General features: G+C 39.8%; 1 protein-coding gene across 1 annotated transcript in view; it reads right to left on the bottom strand.

Moving 5' to 3' along the window:
• lrpprc (leucine-rich pentatricopeptide repeat containing) overlaps positions 1–17,530 on the bottom strand; it is a 154,880-nt gene that overhangs the window by 125,278 nt on the left and 12,072 nt on the right. Inside the window, exons 3-6 of the mRNA XM_068045217.1 lie at positions 6,954–7,076; positions 3,169–3,290; positions 2,654–2,712; positions 505–591 (exon numbers count right to left, since the gene is read on the bottom strand). Of these exons, the coding sequence (XP_067901318.1) occupies positions 505–591; positions 2,654–2,712; positions 3,169–3,290; positions 6,954–7,076 (391 nt within the window). The remainder of the gene's footprint in view (positions 1–504; positions 592–2,653; positions 2,713–3,168; positions 3,291–6,953; positions 7,077–17,530) is intronic.

Raw genomic sequence — 17,530 nt, 5'->3', positions numbered from 1 at the left:
ACCTCTAGCCTTAGCTGTTTGCACAATCATTATTTTTGTACATTCATTCCATTACTGCCATGCTCTTATTATTTCCCTTATTGCTACCTTGATTGTAGGTCTTCTTGTACAGCTGTGGTCCAATTGAGTGGTTTGCAAAAACACTTAAGAATCAAACACTTTGATATCAAACTGGAGACACATAGGCTAGGCAAGGATGGTAGGTTTTCTTCTCGAAGAAACATCAGGTCAGCAAACCAACAGCTTCACGGTCACTTCTACTGATACCAGTTTTTTATTTAGATTTTTTAAAAACTGAATTCAAATTCTCAACTGTCATAGTGGGACTTGAACTCATGTTCAATGGATTACTAGTCCAGTAACATAACCACCATACTACTGTACCCATGTTTATAACACAAAAGAGTTGACAGGAAGTGCACAGAGTTCTAAGACGTTAACGCATTAATAGTTTTTTTTTGAAGCAATATGTCTTCCAAGTCTTAACTGCAGCATTTTACCTACCCAGCCCGTGCATGTCCTGTCACCAGGGAATTGAACACCACCTCTGTAATTGGTAGATCTTTACTCTTCATAAAACCTAGGATCTTACTAAAAGACAAGAGAATGAATCATCAATAATTAACTATACTTAGCTCTATACTCATTAACATAAAGAATTTAAACATCACCTATAGGTCAAACAGATTAAATACCAAAAACCTTTGCGTTTAACCATCTCCTTTGACCAATAAACCTGCTCATTTCAATCTGTTTCATATATACATACATTATATTCACATATACATATATAACACACACATTGCTGAAGTTTAGCAAGTAATGTTCTTTCAGCTTTCCTAAATTCCCCACAAAATTCAAATGAAAAACAGAAGTGGAAATGTAACTGTCTTTGAAATAACACTGTTCAAATCAATGCTTTGAAAAATGTTTAAAACTGCACCCTTGCATTTAAAACTGGTAGCACATCCAAATTGTTTCCCCTCTGCTCCCTTCAAAACAAGAACATGTACCTACTTTTTAACTGGAACTGTGGGCTAGGTAAGCCATAGACCACTCCAACAACCACTACGTGAAGTGCTCACCTGGACAATGACCAGTATGTCAAGTCGCACAAGAGCAATTTTGTTTTCCTCTTGCTTTCCACCAGCCCCATCCAAAATGCAATGTCTCAGTTTTAAGTATCAATAAATTTCCAGTGAGCTTGAGACTTGAAAACAAAACCCCACCTGGTTGGAAATTAAATATTGAACCATTTAAGATACCAACTAACATTAAGAGACTCCCAGAACTGCAAAGAGGGCAACATATAGTCAGGTTTTTTTTTTTAAAAACTTGGTATAACTTGGACCAGTGATAGAAAGAGATTAAACTGAGGCTTTGTCTGCTTATTCATGTGGGTGTTAAAGATCCCACAGCACTATTCAAAGCACAGCTGGGGAATGCTCCCCATTGCTCGATACATTTATCCCTCAATCAACACTGTCGAAACACATTATCTGGTCATTAATCTCAGTTGCTGCTGGTGGGATCTAGCTGTCACCTTTGCCTCAAAACAGCGACTACACTTCAAGAGCAATAGACTGGCCGTGAACTACTCTGTGAGGACCTGAAAGGCACTATATAAATGGATGTTCCTTTTTCCCCCCTTTTAAAAAACGGTCACAAAAGCAATTTAGATATTGTTCTGAATACCACTGCAAAGACAATTACATTTTTATTTCTGCATTATAGTTTCTCATAACTATCTGAACTTTGTAGAGATTCAAGAAACTAGGGGAAAAGTTGCTAACTTTACAGTAACATAAATATTTTTTTTAAAAGTTTAATCCCAGCAATACTAGCCAATTCCCTGAAGCCAGCAAGATACAACATTGAATAGCCCACTGTACTTGGCTTCAAATCAAAAAAACTCTTGTGTATTCTTATGTATTTACCTAGACCATTAGACCTTTGGGGAGAAAAATTCTTTTAGGAAGATATAACTTGATAATAAAGAGAAGTACCAAAAATACACAACCACCAGAATTTCACTTCCAAAATACAAGTATTTCACTTTAGGGGTAAAACAGGATAAAAACCTAATATCCATTGTTGAAGGGAGTTAAAACACTTCATACAATTCATGCAAGGCTTATTTAGGATTTGCAACAAATTGAACCTTTGCTGTGTTCTGGATGACATACTGCAGGAGGAACATTGCATTTTCATTTCCCACTTCAATAAAGTTAATATGTGTGCTTCAAGCTTCAGGGGTACACAGAAAACACCATCAAAACTGTTACTGATAATGGTAAATGTGAGGAATATTACTTAGAAATCACAACCAAATGGAATAAACTCCAATCAAAATATGTGAACCATAGTTACCAGATGAGGCACACTATAAACATCCTCGAAGTACCTTGAAACCCATTCAAGCTCCCTGCTCTAACTTTCAGCCTCTGCAATATTTGGGCTTTTCAGCATCATGCAGTGCGTACTAATGTAAAACAATTTTTTAAAAATGCGTTATGGTATGTTTCTACATAATAAAAAATACTTAAAATTATCGTTCAAACTTGGGCTTATTATGCAAACAAGACCAAATATTGCTTGGCATTCCCCAGGAACACTAATTACAGTACATTAAGAATCATTTTAAAAACAATACCTTGCACCCTCGATATCTCCTTCATTACAATATGCTGTTATCAGTCTCTGGAAAGTAACCTGTGTATTGAAGGCAAAAGCACTCTCAAGTATTTACTTCATGTAGTTACAAAAAAGTACCAATTTGTTTATTCCTTCTCAATCTATACACAAATATTAAACATGTTAGCAAATAAAAAATCTGTACATGCAATTCCATCTGCAAAATTACATCAAAATAAAGTATAAAAATTTGGTTTCATTCTGAAAAGGTAAAATGTATATTTTTAAGAAAACTGCCTAGCAGTTTTTTTTGTAATTTTAATCTGCGAGATTTAAAAGTAAGGACTCTCCAGTCTGCAAACCTTCGATTTTAATTGCGAAAACAGAAAACTGCAATAACTGTTGTAAAATGTGACACTGAAGTGCACATTTCATGTACTCTCAGGAAATATTATAGTTTTAATCAAAATAGCAATTGTAAAATAGAGAAACAATGGATTTGGAAACTTTGTACTAAATACGGAAATAACTTACTCTGTTCGGTTGCACATTTGCAGATTCCATTTTTGCCAGAAAGTCAGTAGGTGAAAACTTGTGTTCGTTCTGAAGATAGACTTTCAACAATGCATTGTAATGGCTCACATCATAAACAGAACCTAGATATCAAAGATTATTGGTCAGAAGAAAATAATCAGCACACTTCAACTCTCAGCTATGGGTAATTATTCCATCTGCACAACTTAGAAAGTGAAAATACTCTTCACCTTTGTAACTTAGGGTCAAATATAGCCCAAAATGATACAATGAAACCCTTCTACCAGCTGTGAAGGTCATACCTCAGATGTATTTAGGCTATCTCAACCCAGTGGGCATAAATGCACAGCATAAAACTGTCCATCATTCAGCACCAATTGGAAAATCTCGCTTTCAAGGCCTCAGGATCGCTCAGGTGGGAAATGGAAAAACATCAGGGGATGTACCTCCGAAATAAGAGTAGAGGGAATTTTACTCTGGATGTAACTGTGCTGCACCTGACCGACATTCTTAAAAGCAAAAACACTTCACTCTTCACACTAACGTTTGTCACCACAATGAGCATGAATTACAATAAAAATTGAAAATAAAGACGATTAATTGAACTTATTCTTTGCTCACAGTAATAGTAAGTTCACTAACAGTTTAAGCTCAGCTGGTTATATTCTTTAAATAGGGGATCATGCATCACTTTGTACAGTGTTGTTAACAGATTCCAATTATGAGCATTAATCTGACAATAAAGACGGCTAAATTTACTCTGTGTTTTAATGTGTCCTGGAACTCTACAGGTTCCATAGATAGCAATAACTATCATGATGCTTTCAAGCAGGAGGTTAACATGCATCATGGTGCAAGTATCTCGCACATAGTTGATAGCAACAGTTGAGGGCCCTTATCTGGCTGTCAAACTCACTTTGACCATGAAGTGTTACTAATAAAGTGTTAAAAATCACTCAAGCCTTTGCATTTCACACAAGATTGTTTCATTCTCAAAATCTTTTGTCTTCATTAATCAAAAAAAAGTATTAGCATAGCTGCTGTTTGAGTTCACAGTTCAATGAAAGCAAAGAGTTAAGCATTGATAGAAGTAACAGCTATAAAAATTGTGCAATAAATGTGACTGTAATATGGGGTGATTTATTCCCAGAATTTGAGACTAAACATCTTGTTGGCACAGTAGCTCAATAAATCATCAAATAACTCAATAAACTACATGATTTATTCAAGCCAAATCGAGGAAATGACCTGGACAGTCACAAAGTTTACTTATATGTCTTTACAACGGTACAGATGAATTATATAATCTATCTGCCACCTAGATTTTACAAATTTTTTTAGAAGTGTTTATGAATACAGTAACTTGCCTGGAGCTACTGCCATTTTATATATAGTCACACAAAAGAAATGGAAGCAATCTTTAAGCTTACTTGCCCATACACCGCAAAACAGGATAAATTCACAGCATCAATATTTCACATTTGTGAAATAATGAATAGACTTGTGACAATGGAAAATAGAGTATGTCACAACGATGTTTAACTGTTGCGAAACAGAACAAATCTGGAAGACTGTGATTTCAATTGGCCAAACAGGGAAAAGAATCACGAGAGGTGTACTGTGCCTAAAATCTAACAGCCTGGATTTTACAGTAAGAGTATCAGTGAGGCCAACAGTGCTCATCGTTATTATGGAGTAAATCAGACAGCAACCTCCAGAGTCTGCACGTGCGCAGTTAAATGTAGAAATCTGGAAGCCGCTTCTGATTTGCCTTGCACCTCGCCAAGGGATTCAGCATCAACATCCATGTAAGGGCATAATGTTATCCACTAGACATACCAGAATATATTAAGGCTGCTGCATCCAGGTGTGAGTGAATTTTAAACCCTGTGATCAGTCCTAATTTATGGCCCAACAACCTCTCTGGCACTGAAAATTTAATTTAACAAGAGTGCAGACTCATTCCATCAGAATTTAATTATTGTGGTGATTTTAAAAAAATTATTTTACTTTTTCTTTCTGTCCCTCAATCCCATCTTTCCCCCCCACCCCTCTAATTCAGTTCTGCACCTGATTAATTATAATTTATACTCTCTGGTTTAGACTCTGCGGGCCGAATTTTACTAGCCCCTCAACGTTGGGGGGCATGACGGGAGGGCCTGTAAAATATTTGCAGAAGCGGCCCACCACGACCCCTGATGCCGAGAAGACCCCGCCGCATATTACTGGCGGCGGCGAGGCCTCGGTGAGATACCCCCTCCCCGCCACTTGGCAGTGGGGCATTCATTTAAATATTAAAATTAATTTTTAAAAATGCACATGAACCTACCTGGTCCCAGCAGCTGTCCCATGCTGATATTACGGGCACCGGCCGCAACTCGCACAACTTCAGAACTCCGTACGGTGCTCCAAGGCGAGACACTGGTGGGGAGCGGGGAGGACTGAAATTATCAGGGCGAGGTGGGGGAGAAGCAGGGAAAACCTTTAGTATTGGCTGTGGGGATGGTGGGAAGGGGTTGAAGGGCGATGGTGACCCAGTTCAGGGGGAAAAGGTCACGTTGGGAATAACGTTTTCCCTGGGGGGGGGGGAAAGGCCCAAAAATAAAGTGTGTGGTCATTGTGGTGGGGGGGGGGGGGGGGGGCAGTGGCAGAGGGGCTCAAATCAATTTCTCGTTAAAAATATAAATTCAGTTGTACAGCTAGAAGCCCTTTAAAAATGGCACCTGCACGGTGGCGCCAGACGCCGTTCCGGAGGATGCAGCAGCCACCCACCTCTATGTATTCGGGGGCTGCTGCTCCGCCCCCTCCTTTTAAATGAATCCCCCCACGTGAAATATCGTGGGGGCTCATCGGCAGCGCTTCTGCCTGGGACGCATGCCACCATCACAGTGTGCAGTCACAAATTGCGGCGCATTCGTAAAATTCAGCCCTGTATGTCTCAGTGTGGATTCTTCAATCTAATTGGTTGAAGTGTCACGCAGTTTCTTTCCCTACTCTCATATACCACAGACCCCCTGCAGAGGGTGCCACGTTACAAATGATATATAAATATCCTATTTTGCAGCCCTGTGTGTAGCTGTAAGCATAGTGAATGGGAAGCCCAGTTTCTTCATCACTGACTGCAAAATCTAAGTGAATGTTTGTTTCAATTCTTAACTAAAAAATTAAAGGAACATTGTGTGCATGGTGCTATCAAACAAGTGAAACTCAACATCTTCATGCACTAAGGATGCAGCAAACAGGGTTTTAACATTGAAAATAAACGTGGTCAGCATTATATATTCCTCTTGAAGGTGTCTTGATCTTGTCTCATGAGACTCTGCTCACATTCAACAAACTACAATGAGATCTGCATATCTGTTATCCACCTTTCCAATTATCTGCCAATACTCTTGAAGGCCTCTTGATCTTGTCTCATGAGACTCTGCTCACATTCAACAAACTACAATGAGATCTGCACATCGGTTATCCACCTTTCCAATTATCTGCCAGACTCTTTTGCCAGACAAAATCTTGTTCAAAACATTGTCTCAAAGCATAGTATTGCCTGCTACAGCAAATCTCTTCCCATATGGTTAATAAGTTAACCCTTCAGTCCAGAAAAAAATAAACTCAATGATGTACTTCTACACTGCCTTCATTTGCACGCTAGGGCATTACTGTGCCATACGGAAATGACCAAACTTTGAAGATTTTTCATAATCTACTGCAAGCATCTAAGAAGACACCAGCTATTTCTATTATCCATCAGCAGCAGAAGAAAGAAACTCTACACATATCCATACCGAGCTCTTGTAGTTTGTCCCAGATTCTGTGAGCCAAATCTGTTCTTTCTGGCAGTTGCATCTCTGGAAGCAAAGAACCACAGCTACGAAGCAGGAGCAAGGCTTGATTGCCATTAGGAAAGCCTGGTTTAAATAAAAATGTAAAAAATACATTAAAAGATCTAAAAAGTACATTGTTGCATTAGGTAAGGTGTATGGAAAGCTCAATTAGAGTGACAACAGATGAAAGACTGAATAAATTCCCATCAGATCCACATCACAAAACTATTCTACCTGGAATACCAATCCAAGCTCTTTTTTTCAAGTTACAGTTATAGCACATATGGCATGTGCCATTTTCTCCATCATACAATTTTGATATATCATTGGTTACAAATGTCAACTGAACAAGAAAACAGGTTATTCAGCAGATACATGTCATCTGTCACTGTCAACACAAAATAAACCCAAAGTTTAAGTTATACATTACTTATATAACTATTCTAGACAACTTCAACATGTACTTTTCTACATGAAAGGGAGGAATAGTAGTAGCGGGCGGGTGATTACCACACTCTATAATGGTATTTAAACAGGCATGGTGCAACAGAATAATTGTATTGTCAATTCCAAACTAAATTATTCAAGAAAACCAATTCCCTTTGCATTTATAATATTTTTACACCTTCCTCCATTTCATATTAGACATGTAACTTCCCCAAGTAACATTATACCCAGCAAATTATTTTAGTTTTTAATGGAGTCTGGAGGCCATCTGGCAAGTCATTTGAGTGAAACACTTTAAAAAAAATAGTAATTTAAATAATTTCAACTTGGGACCAATACATGTAAAAACAAATTTTAAGGGCATATAATGTGTTTACAACATCCCTTCCATCTCACTTAGTATTGATATAACTCCTTCTATGTCCAGTGATGCTAGTACATGGTCTGGCCTGACCACATCTTGAATATTGTCTTCAATTCTGATCACAGGCACAAGAGACTCAATCCTGGGATGCAGCTCAAAAGAGCCACAAAATCGATCCCTTGTGCCAAAGGACTAAGTGGTGAGGAAACAGTCAAAAAAATTACATTTATCAACCTTGAAACAAGATGACTGAGAAGGGCACTTAATAAACAATATATACAAACCAAAAAAGCAATTATAGAAAATGTAAATTAGAAACTCCACTTGAAACTAAATCGTGAACACTGGAAAAAGTGGACACAGATTAAAACAAGTAAAATGCAAATTTAGGGCTGATGACAGGAAGTTCTTCACAAACAGCATCTAATAAATGTGGAATGACTCCTGGACAGCATGGCATAGATAAAAATTCTAATCATTTTTTTAAAATGCAGAAGTTGTGATGATGGGAATTCTTCTAAATGGTTAAGCTAAGATTGGCAAAATTGCCTGTACTTATCTCATAACCTTGCAAACACAAACTACTTTCAAATTGCTATGTAACTATGTCCTATGATTTGTGACAATATTACCCTGGATAAATTTATGAAAAATGATAACAATGCAGCCAAGATTATAATTTAACCTCAAGACTACAAGCAAAAGAAGAACTTGAATCTTTACAGTACTATTCACATCATTGTCTGTGAAGCTTAGGAAGTAATTCTGAACTGCTGTCACTGTTGTAATGCAGAAAAACAAATTAAATCATCTGACTCTTTCTAGCAGTGCTGGCGGACCAAATGTAGTATCAGTGAGCGCATGTCTGATACCTTTTCCTAAATCTGCCAGTTAATCACAGCACTGGAAGACTTCAGGGAGTCATTTGCCCACCTATTTGTACAGCAAATGGACAGGACAGAACATTAAGGACCATAGAGCAAACGTTTCTTACCTTAAAAAACATCTGGCACTCTCACCTTAACCTTGGCTAAAATACTGCTTTTTGCCTCTAAATGTTTATAACTAATTATGTCTCTCTGCTTCTCTGAACTTCCCTTGTTAGTTTCTTCTAAGATCCAAATACACATCCCACACATTACTCCTCCTTCTATAATCCCACTATGTTGAAATCAAGAATCACTGTACAATATCCTACATTAATTGCGTTAGCAAAATTTTAAAAGGTCACACTTTTTACCTCCCTCAGTCTTCCCTTCCTTCTACAAGCTTAAAGTTTTTCAAACCCAAATTCGGCATCAAATATTTACCAGCTCCTGACTTAACTCATCTTTTCTTTTTACTTTCAACTTTGGCAAAATTTTACACTATGGCTGTTGGCCTTTCAAATGAGGTATTATAGGGACTTAGGAATTGCTAAATGAAAAAAGATCAAGATCCATCTAGTTTGCCTCCTACCATCCTTGTAGATGCATAATACCATTATGATGGAGTTACTGACTAATCATCATCATTCTTTCTCAATTGATCTACAACAGATCGAGAAATGAAACATTCCCCCGGTGATGGAGGGCTTTGGGAACTATTTGGTCCAGTCACCTCCCAAGCATTTTACATTTACCTCATATCATGCCTCAATTTTTAAAAAAGTTATGCAGCCATGAAAGCAGTGCTCAATTCCCATCAGCAACTCCAAACTTCTCTCTGCCACACATGGCTTCACAGAAGGGACATAACTGCCAAATTCATCAAAAATAATCATGCTGTCTAGCTCATGCTGAATGCAACACCCAAAAACACAATTGCAACACAATGACATCAATGGAAATACTACACACAAATCCAGTCACCAATCAATTTTCCTTTTACTTGCTTGTTGTTCATGATCTACATAGCAAACGGCTGGAAATCACAACAACGAATTCCATTACAACCACTTCAGTCATCGACATTCTGGACAAGTTGTTTACAAAATGGGGTTTGCCACAATCTATCACTACAGACAATGGACCACAGTTTGCTTCCAATCAGTTCATGGAGTTCGTAGCAAGTTACGGAATTCATCACCATCTGATGTCACGTCCCGCAATCGAATGGTGCCGTTGAACGATTCAACAGGGTGATAAAGTCTGAAAGCTAATATGTCAGAGGGGAAAACAAATAATCCATACACATCCTACTCCACACATATCGATCAACCCCACACTCTGTGACCAGAAAGACACCAGTCGAACTTATGATAGGTTGTAACTTTCGCATACCACTGACCGTTCTTAAGCCAAATCGCGACCAGAAATTTACTTCATCAGTATCAGGTCCAAAGCAGATTAAACGATGCTAATGCTTATCTGTTGGATAACAACACCAAGTGGAAAGGAGATGTTTGATAGGGAGCAGACCAGGATATTTTGAGGATAGTGGTGATGAGGATACATTTCCTTTTCCTATGAGTGATGTTAATAATCCACCTCCTCAAGCTGATGAAACAGATCCACAACCTCAAATTGGTAAATCTAATCGCAGACCTAAGTGACTTTCCTATCTCAAAGACTATTTCTGTACTTACAGAAAGCAGACAAGTTGAACACTAAGAAATGACTTGATCGATATGTTAGATGTATAGAATGCTTTAATTAAAAATAATGTCTTCAGTCAAAAGGGGGAAAAATTTAGCATTTAATTGATCTGGGTTTGATTGCATCCATCTGTCCACTGATCAGTGTTCACTGTGTTTGATTATTTAAGCCTAGTTTGAAACTGAAACTGAGAGAGACAGGCTGGAATGTTCCAGAGAAACTGAGACTGTTCTGAGAAAGACACTGTACTGAGATCTTGTAAGTGCTGAGATATTTTAAAGAACTGTAAATAAACCAGTTGTTGATTTAATACAAGTGTGATATCTGCACTGCTCTGAGATAAATCAGATATATAAAATATCCAGCAAACCTGCAAAAACATAACACTAAATAAAGACAAGTTGCTATTGTTCAAATGGCAGGAAATGGGCTGTCGTAAAAAGAAATATCAACCTGGTTCACTAATGTCCTTCAGGAAAAAAAAAGTCTGTCGTCCTTACCCAATCTGGCCTACATGTAACTCCATACAGCAATCTAGTTGACTCTTTAACTGCCCTCTGAAATGGCCTAGCAAGCCACTCAGTTGTATCAAACCGCTTCAAAAAAGTTGAAGAATGGAACTGGACCGACCACCCGGCATCAACCAAGGCACCAGAAAGAAAAAGACACACCTTGCCCAATCGACTCTGCAAAGTCCTCCCCACTATCACCTGGGACCTATGCCAAAATTGGGTGAGTTGTCCCACAGACATAGTCATACTCACTGACTCATACCTTACAGTAAATGTCCCAGACTCTCTCATCACCATCCCTGGCTAAGTCCTGTCCCACCAACAGTACAGACCCACCAGAAGTGGTGTCACAACGGTATACAGTCAGAAGGGAATTTCCCTAGGAGTCCTCAACATTGACTCTGGACCCCATGAAGTCTCAGGGCATCAGATAAAACATGGGTAAGGAAACCTCCTGCTGAGTCCTACCAATGCCCTCCCTCAGCTGATCAATCAGTGCTTCTCCATTTTGAACACCATTTGGAAGAAGCACTGAGGATAGCAAGGGTACAGAGCATACTTTGAATGGAGGACTTCAATGTCCATCACTAAGTGTGGCTCGGTAGCACCACCACTGACAGAGCTGGTAGAGTCCTGAAACACATCTCAGCCAGACTGGGCCTGCGGCAGATAGTGAGAAAACCAACAAGAGGGAAATGTCTACTTGACCTCACCCTCGCCAATCCACCGGTTGCAGATACATCTGTCCATGACACTATAAGCAAGAGTGACCACTGCATAATAGTCCATGTGGATATCAAGTCCCATCTTCACACCGAGCACACCCTCCATGTTGTGCGGCACTATCACTGTGCTAAATGGGATAGAGTTAAAACAGATCTGGCAGCTCAAAACTGGGCATCCATGAGGTGGTGTGGGCAATAGCAGCAGCAAAATTGTACTCAACTACAACCTGTAACCTCATGGCCTGCCATATCCCTCATTCTACCATTTCCATTACTATCAAGCCAGGGGAACAATCCTGGTTCAAAGAGGAGTGTAGAAGAGCAAGCCAGGAGCAGAACCAGGCATATCTAAAAACGAGGTGCCAACCTGGTGAAGTTACAACACAGGACTACATGTATTGTAGACAGAAGAGGCAGCAGGCAACAGACAGAGCTAAACAATCCCACAACCAAGGCTCTGCAGTCCTACCAAATCCAGTTGTGAATGGTTATGGACAATTGAACAACTAACTGGAGGAGGCTGTTCCATAAACATCCCCATCCTCAATGATGGGGGAGCCCATCATGTCAGTGCAAAGGACACGGCTGAAGCATTTGCAACCATCTTCAGCCAGAAGTGCCAAGCGGATGATCCATTTCGGCCTCCTCTTGTTCAGATGCCAGTCTTTGACCAATTCAATTCACTCTGCGTGATATCAAGAAAAGGCTGAACACACTGGATAAAAAAAGGCAATGGGCCCCAACAACATCCTGGCAGTAGTAATGAAGACATGTGCTCCAATACAGCTACAACATTGGCATCTACCCAACAATGTAGAAAATTGCCCAGGTATACCCCATCCACAAAAAGCAGGAGAAGTCCAATCCAGCCAATTACCACCCTATCAGGCCACTCTCAATCATCAGCAAAGTGATGGAAGGGGTCGTCGACAGTGCTATCAAGTGGCATTTAGTCAGTAATAACTTGCTCACCCTGCTCCTGGCTTGCTCTTCTACAATTCTCAGCCATTCGGCTTCAGACCTCATTACAGTATTCATCCAAGCATGGACAAAAGAGCTCAATTCCAGAGATGAGGTACGAGTGACTGCCCTTTGTTGTGTTATTGATTTATTTACACGAGTATTAGTTAACATACTGTTCAATATGTAAATAGTTTAGTATACATCACAGGAAGTGATGCAAGACAACTTGATATAGTAGTTAGAACAATGTTAGTCAACAGTCAGCACGTGTATCTTCGATCTCTCCGGTAATTCTGTTATTTTGTAATAAAGAATCCTTCATTCAACTTACCATTCAGCCTCACCGATTGTTTGGTATGTTTGTGTTGCGAACTCAACAACACAATATGCTGGCAGTGGTACACAATAGGCTAGCAGCAAAACAGTGGCGCTCAACATGCCAATAACGGTGTTCAACACAGGACATCAATCACTAACGCAACATGAAGAACAACAATTTCTCCCATGGAAAGCCATAAAGCCTGGGATAACACTGCAATCGCTTGAGGGAGCGTCAGTGACATGACATAGGCTCAGATTCGACAACCATCCTCAAAAAACGGTACTCCGGCAGAGTATAAGTAAACAAACCAGGCGTTTATTCGATTGGTAGCCAGCAGGAATGGCAATAATTAGGCTCAAACGGGCTCGAATAAAGCAAAGAGAGTGGGGTTGAGTCGGGGCTGCAACATGGCACCAACATTACATGTCATGATTCTCCCGCCAGAAGAGCTTCATGGGTGGAGTCTCTCGAAGCAGAGAATTCTTATAAAACATGAAGTTTGGTACCTTGACCACAAAATACCCAGCGATGAACTGGAAGGTTCCAGATATTCTCCATGAGTTCCAACTCTTCAAACAGCATTACAATGCTTTTTAGATTTTTCAGTCACAGAACTCGACAAGCAAGCAACTAAAATAAAGATTGTGATTGGTAATGAAGGAGTCCATCGCATCAATACTTTTGGACTGTCAGAAGCAGACCAAAAAAGACCCATTGAAGCTCTGAACAACATTAGAAAACCAATTAAAGGTCAAAGTCAATTTAGAATCCATCAACTGGAACTGATAGCCTACAGACAACAGCCCAAAGAAACCATCAATCAATCTGTCACAGATGCTGCAAAAAGGGAAAGACTGTGATATTTCAGATGCAGAATTCAGAAAGCATAATGAAGTTGGTAATTGCATCAACCCCAATACAGGCGTTCCAAAAGGATCTGCTGGATAAGGACACTGAAAGTCTCCTCAAGGATGACAGGGCAAGGCATGCAGCAAGTACAGTCAAATGCATCAGCCAAGAAACTGTCCTGAATTCAGGGATACCTGCAAGGCATGTGGTCTAAAAGGAAACTGGACAAGCCAGTGTAGAAAATCTGGCAATGAAGAAGTGGTCAGAAGCCACAGCCCAGTAAGAAACAAACACCGCCCACTGGCAAGAACAAAAAAATGTTTGCCAAATGCCAGTTTAAACACAGACAGGTTCATACGGTAGGCAAAGATCTAGACAGCAAAGAAGGCACTGAAAGCGAACAAGCTTTCCACATGGTGACAGTCATACACCACATGAATGCAATCACACAAATAGAAGCCCTCACTACAGTCAAAATCATATGTCTGAACAAGATTGGTAAGCACAAGCCATGACTGAATAGCGGTAGCAGGACTACCAGCATGCAGTGAACTCCGGATCATGATGATTCAGTAATGTGCCAATGCTACACAATCAAGGTAAATGTGACCCCATTGAGTCCATTCAGGATTTGCAACAGAAATACCCAGACAGATTTGACACTGTGGGCAGTTACTCTTCATTTGAAAGACAATGCAGTTCCCTCCATAGATTCACCACAGAGGTGCACTGGCCACATCAAAAAGCTGAGCTTGACAAAATGGAACAAGGGATTATTCAGCAACATAATAATAAAAGCAAAATACTGCGGATGCTGGAAATCTGAAATAAAAACAAGAAATGCTGGAACCATTCAGCAGGTCTGGCAGCATCTGTGGAAAGAGAAGCAGAGTTAACGTTTCGGGTCAGTGACCCTTCTTCGGAACTGACAAATATTAAAAATGTCACAGGTTATAAGCAAGTGAGGTGGGGGTGGGGCAAGAGATAACAAAGAAGGTATAGATTGGACAAGGTCACATAGCTGACCAAAAGGTCATGGAGCAAAGGTCATGGAACAACATTAACATATTGTTTGCCTTTGCTCCATGACCTTTTGGTCAGCTATGTGGCCTTGTCCAATCTACACCTTCTCCTTTGTTATCTCTTGCCCCACCCCCACCTCACTTGCTTATAACCTGTGACATTTTTAATATTTGTCAGTTCCGAAGAAGGGTCACTGACCCGAAACGTTAACTTTGCTTCTCTTTCCACAGATGCTGCCAGACCTGCTGAGTGATTCCAGCATTTCTTGTTGATATTATTGTTAATCAACACACTGACTGGGGTAGCTCTAGAACCACTGTGTTAAGATAGATGTTACCATCAGAGTATGTCTAGACCCTAGAAGGTTAAACCGAGCACTCACAAGATGTCCACACAAAATTCCTACTTTAGAAGAGTTAAATCCAAGATTTGCGAGAGGCAAGTTTTTCTCGAAGTTAGAACCGAAACATGAATACTGGTCAGTCCATCCTTCTGAAGATTCAAAGGAACTAACAACTTTCAGATCATCATTTGAAAGGTACTGCTTTCTAAGATTGCCATTTGGTCTGTTAGTAAGTTAAGACCTGTCCCAACAGCATATGGATCGCATTACTGAATGTGTTCCTGGATGTGTTTGCATTGCAGATAACATAGCAGTCATGGAAAGCACTAACGAAGTGTGTGACAAAAATCTTCACATCTTAATGGAGACAGCCAGAAGAGATGATCTCGTATTTAATAGCAATGTGCTATCAATGTGAGCCACATCAATTTTTTCAGGTCAATCTACTCTGATACAGAACTACTACCAGATCCTAGTAAGGTTGAGGATGTATAATCAATGCCTACTCATCAAGACGAGGAAGATTTACACAGAGATGTTTGGGTTTGTTTAACTTTTTAACACCATATATCTCAAACTGCTCTGAGAAAACGTCATCACTGCATGCACTTCTCAAGAAAGATACGCCATTCTTGTGGCACGAAGATCATCAACATGCATTCGATTCATTAAAACGGTCACTTTCTGCGGAAGCATGTTTGCAGTATTACAACCCAAGGAAACAAACTACACTTGAGGTAGATATTTCACAAAGGGGTCTTGGAGCACGTCTAATGCAGGAACGTAGACCAATTACATTTGGCTCAAAAGGTTTGTCATTCACTCAAGTGAAATATTTGAACATAGAAAGAGAAACTTTAGCATTAATATTCAGTATCACCAGATTTCATACATACCTATTTGGCAAACGCTTGGTTGTCAAGACTGATCACAAGCCATCGGCAGTGATTTGGCTAAAACCACTCACCAGTGCACCACCTCGATTACAAAAGCTACTCATCAAGGCACAGGGGTATGATTGTGATTATCATGGATATGTGTTTGACACTGAGCAGACCACCCAACCTTGAGAAATGAGAAGATATACCATTAAATGTCCAAGTAGATGAAACTGATGTAGAGTTAGAAGATGTGTACAATATTGACCTGATGCAATTTGGACAGAAAAAAAATGTGAAGAGCTTGAAGAAGAGACTTCCAAAGATCCTGACCTAAAGGCATTATGGCAGCTCATTATCAGTGGATGGCCGGACACAATGCAAGAGGTTCCCACAGACCTCAGAACCTTTTGGCCATATCATGACGAATTAGGAATATCCAGTGGCATCATCTTTAAAGATAGGGAAGTGTTAATTCCAAAAACATTTCATCAAGATATCCTTATACAATTACATCAAGGTCACATGGACATTGAAAAGTCAAGACGACTTGCACGTGAGACAGTTTATTGGCCAGTAATAGTCAATAGTGACATAGAGCAAGCAGTGAGGATGTGTGATGCATAGCCAAGAGCTTCAACCAAGCTAACATGAAGAACCACTTCCTCTTCATGATGTTGCATCACATTCATGGTCAAGAATAGCCACTATCCTATTTACCATCAAAGGTGACGACTTTCTACTCACCACCGACTACTTCTGCAAATTCCCTATCAAGTGCATCGGTAGCAAACGCAATGAGTGCAACTTTTAGTCTTTTTGGTTCCCCAGAGGAGATAGTGTCAGACAGTGCACCAATAAGCCATTTCAAGACATGTGCGTGAAGTAGGCTGTAAATCACGTTACATCATCCTCACATATCCAAGGTTAAACAGTCTGGCAGAAAGGATGGTGCATACAGTAAAGTCATTAACTCTGAAATGTGGAGAAACTAACCAGGATATCCAAATGGCAATGTTGCACCTACGAGCAACACCCCTAGAAACAGGACGACCAGCCCCAGCAGAGATCATGTTTAGAAGACAAGTCAGGACAACTCTTCCCAGTCATCACTTGATAAGATCATTGTCAATCCAAGAAAAATCATTGGCGAGACAAGAAAAATGAAAATCATACATGACAAACATGTAGGAGTGGAACAGATCGAACAAAAGGTCAGAGTGATCCATCCACAAGAGAGGACATGGTTCCCTGCAGATGTGTCAAAAATCTGTAATGAGCCACAGTCACAGGAAGTAACCACCCCTAATGGAGCAATGTTGAGAAAAAACGGCCGTCAACTGAAAGAGTTATCCAATATCATGTCCGACACTTCTTGAACGTCAAGAACACGCGCGTTCACATTCAAGTCTCAAGAAGTCCTAAGAATGGAACTAAAAAAAAACACATACACTACTTAAGTACAAGATAATTGCCAGTTCAAACCTTCAAGTCAAGAGAAAAGAATTGACAATTCCAGATCTCAGCAAAGTTTCA

Source organism: Heterodontus francisci, chromosome 13 (assembly GCF_036365525.1).
Source record: "Heterodontus francisci isolate sHetFra1 chromosome 13, sHetFra1.hap1, whole genome shotgun sequence".
Classification (NCBI taxonomy): Eukaryota; Metazoa; Chordata; class Chondrichthyes; order Heterodontiformes; family Heterodontidae; genus Heterodontus; species Heterodontus francisci.
The sequence above is the reverse complement of the archived record's forward strand: the minus strand, read 5'-3'. Positions and strand labels throughout refer to the sequence as shown.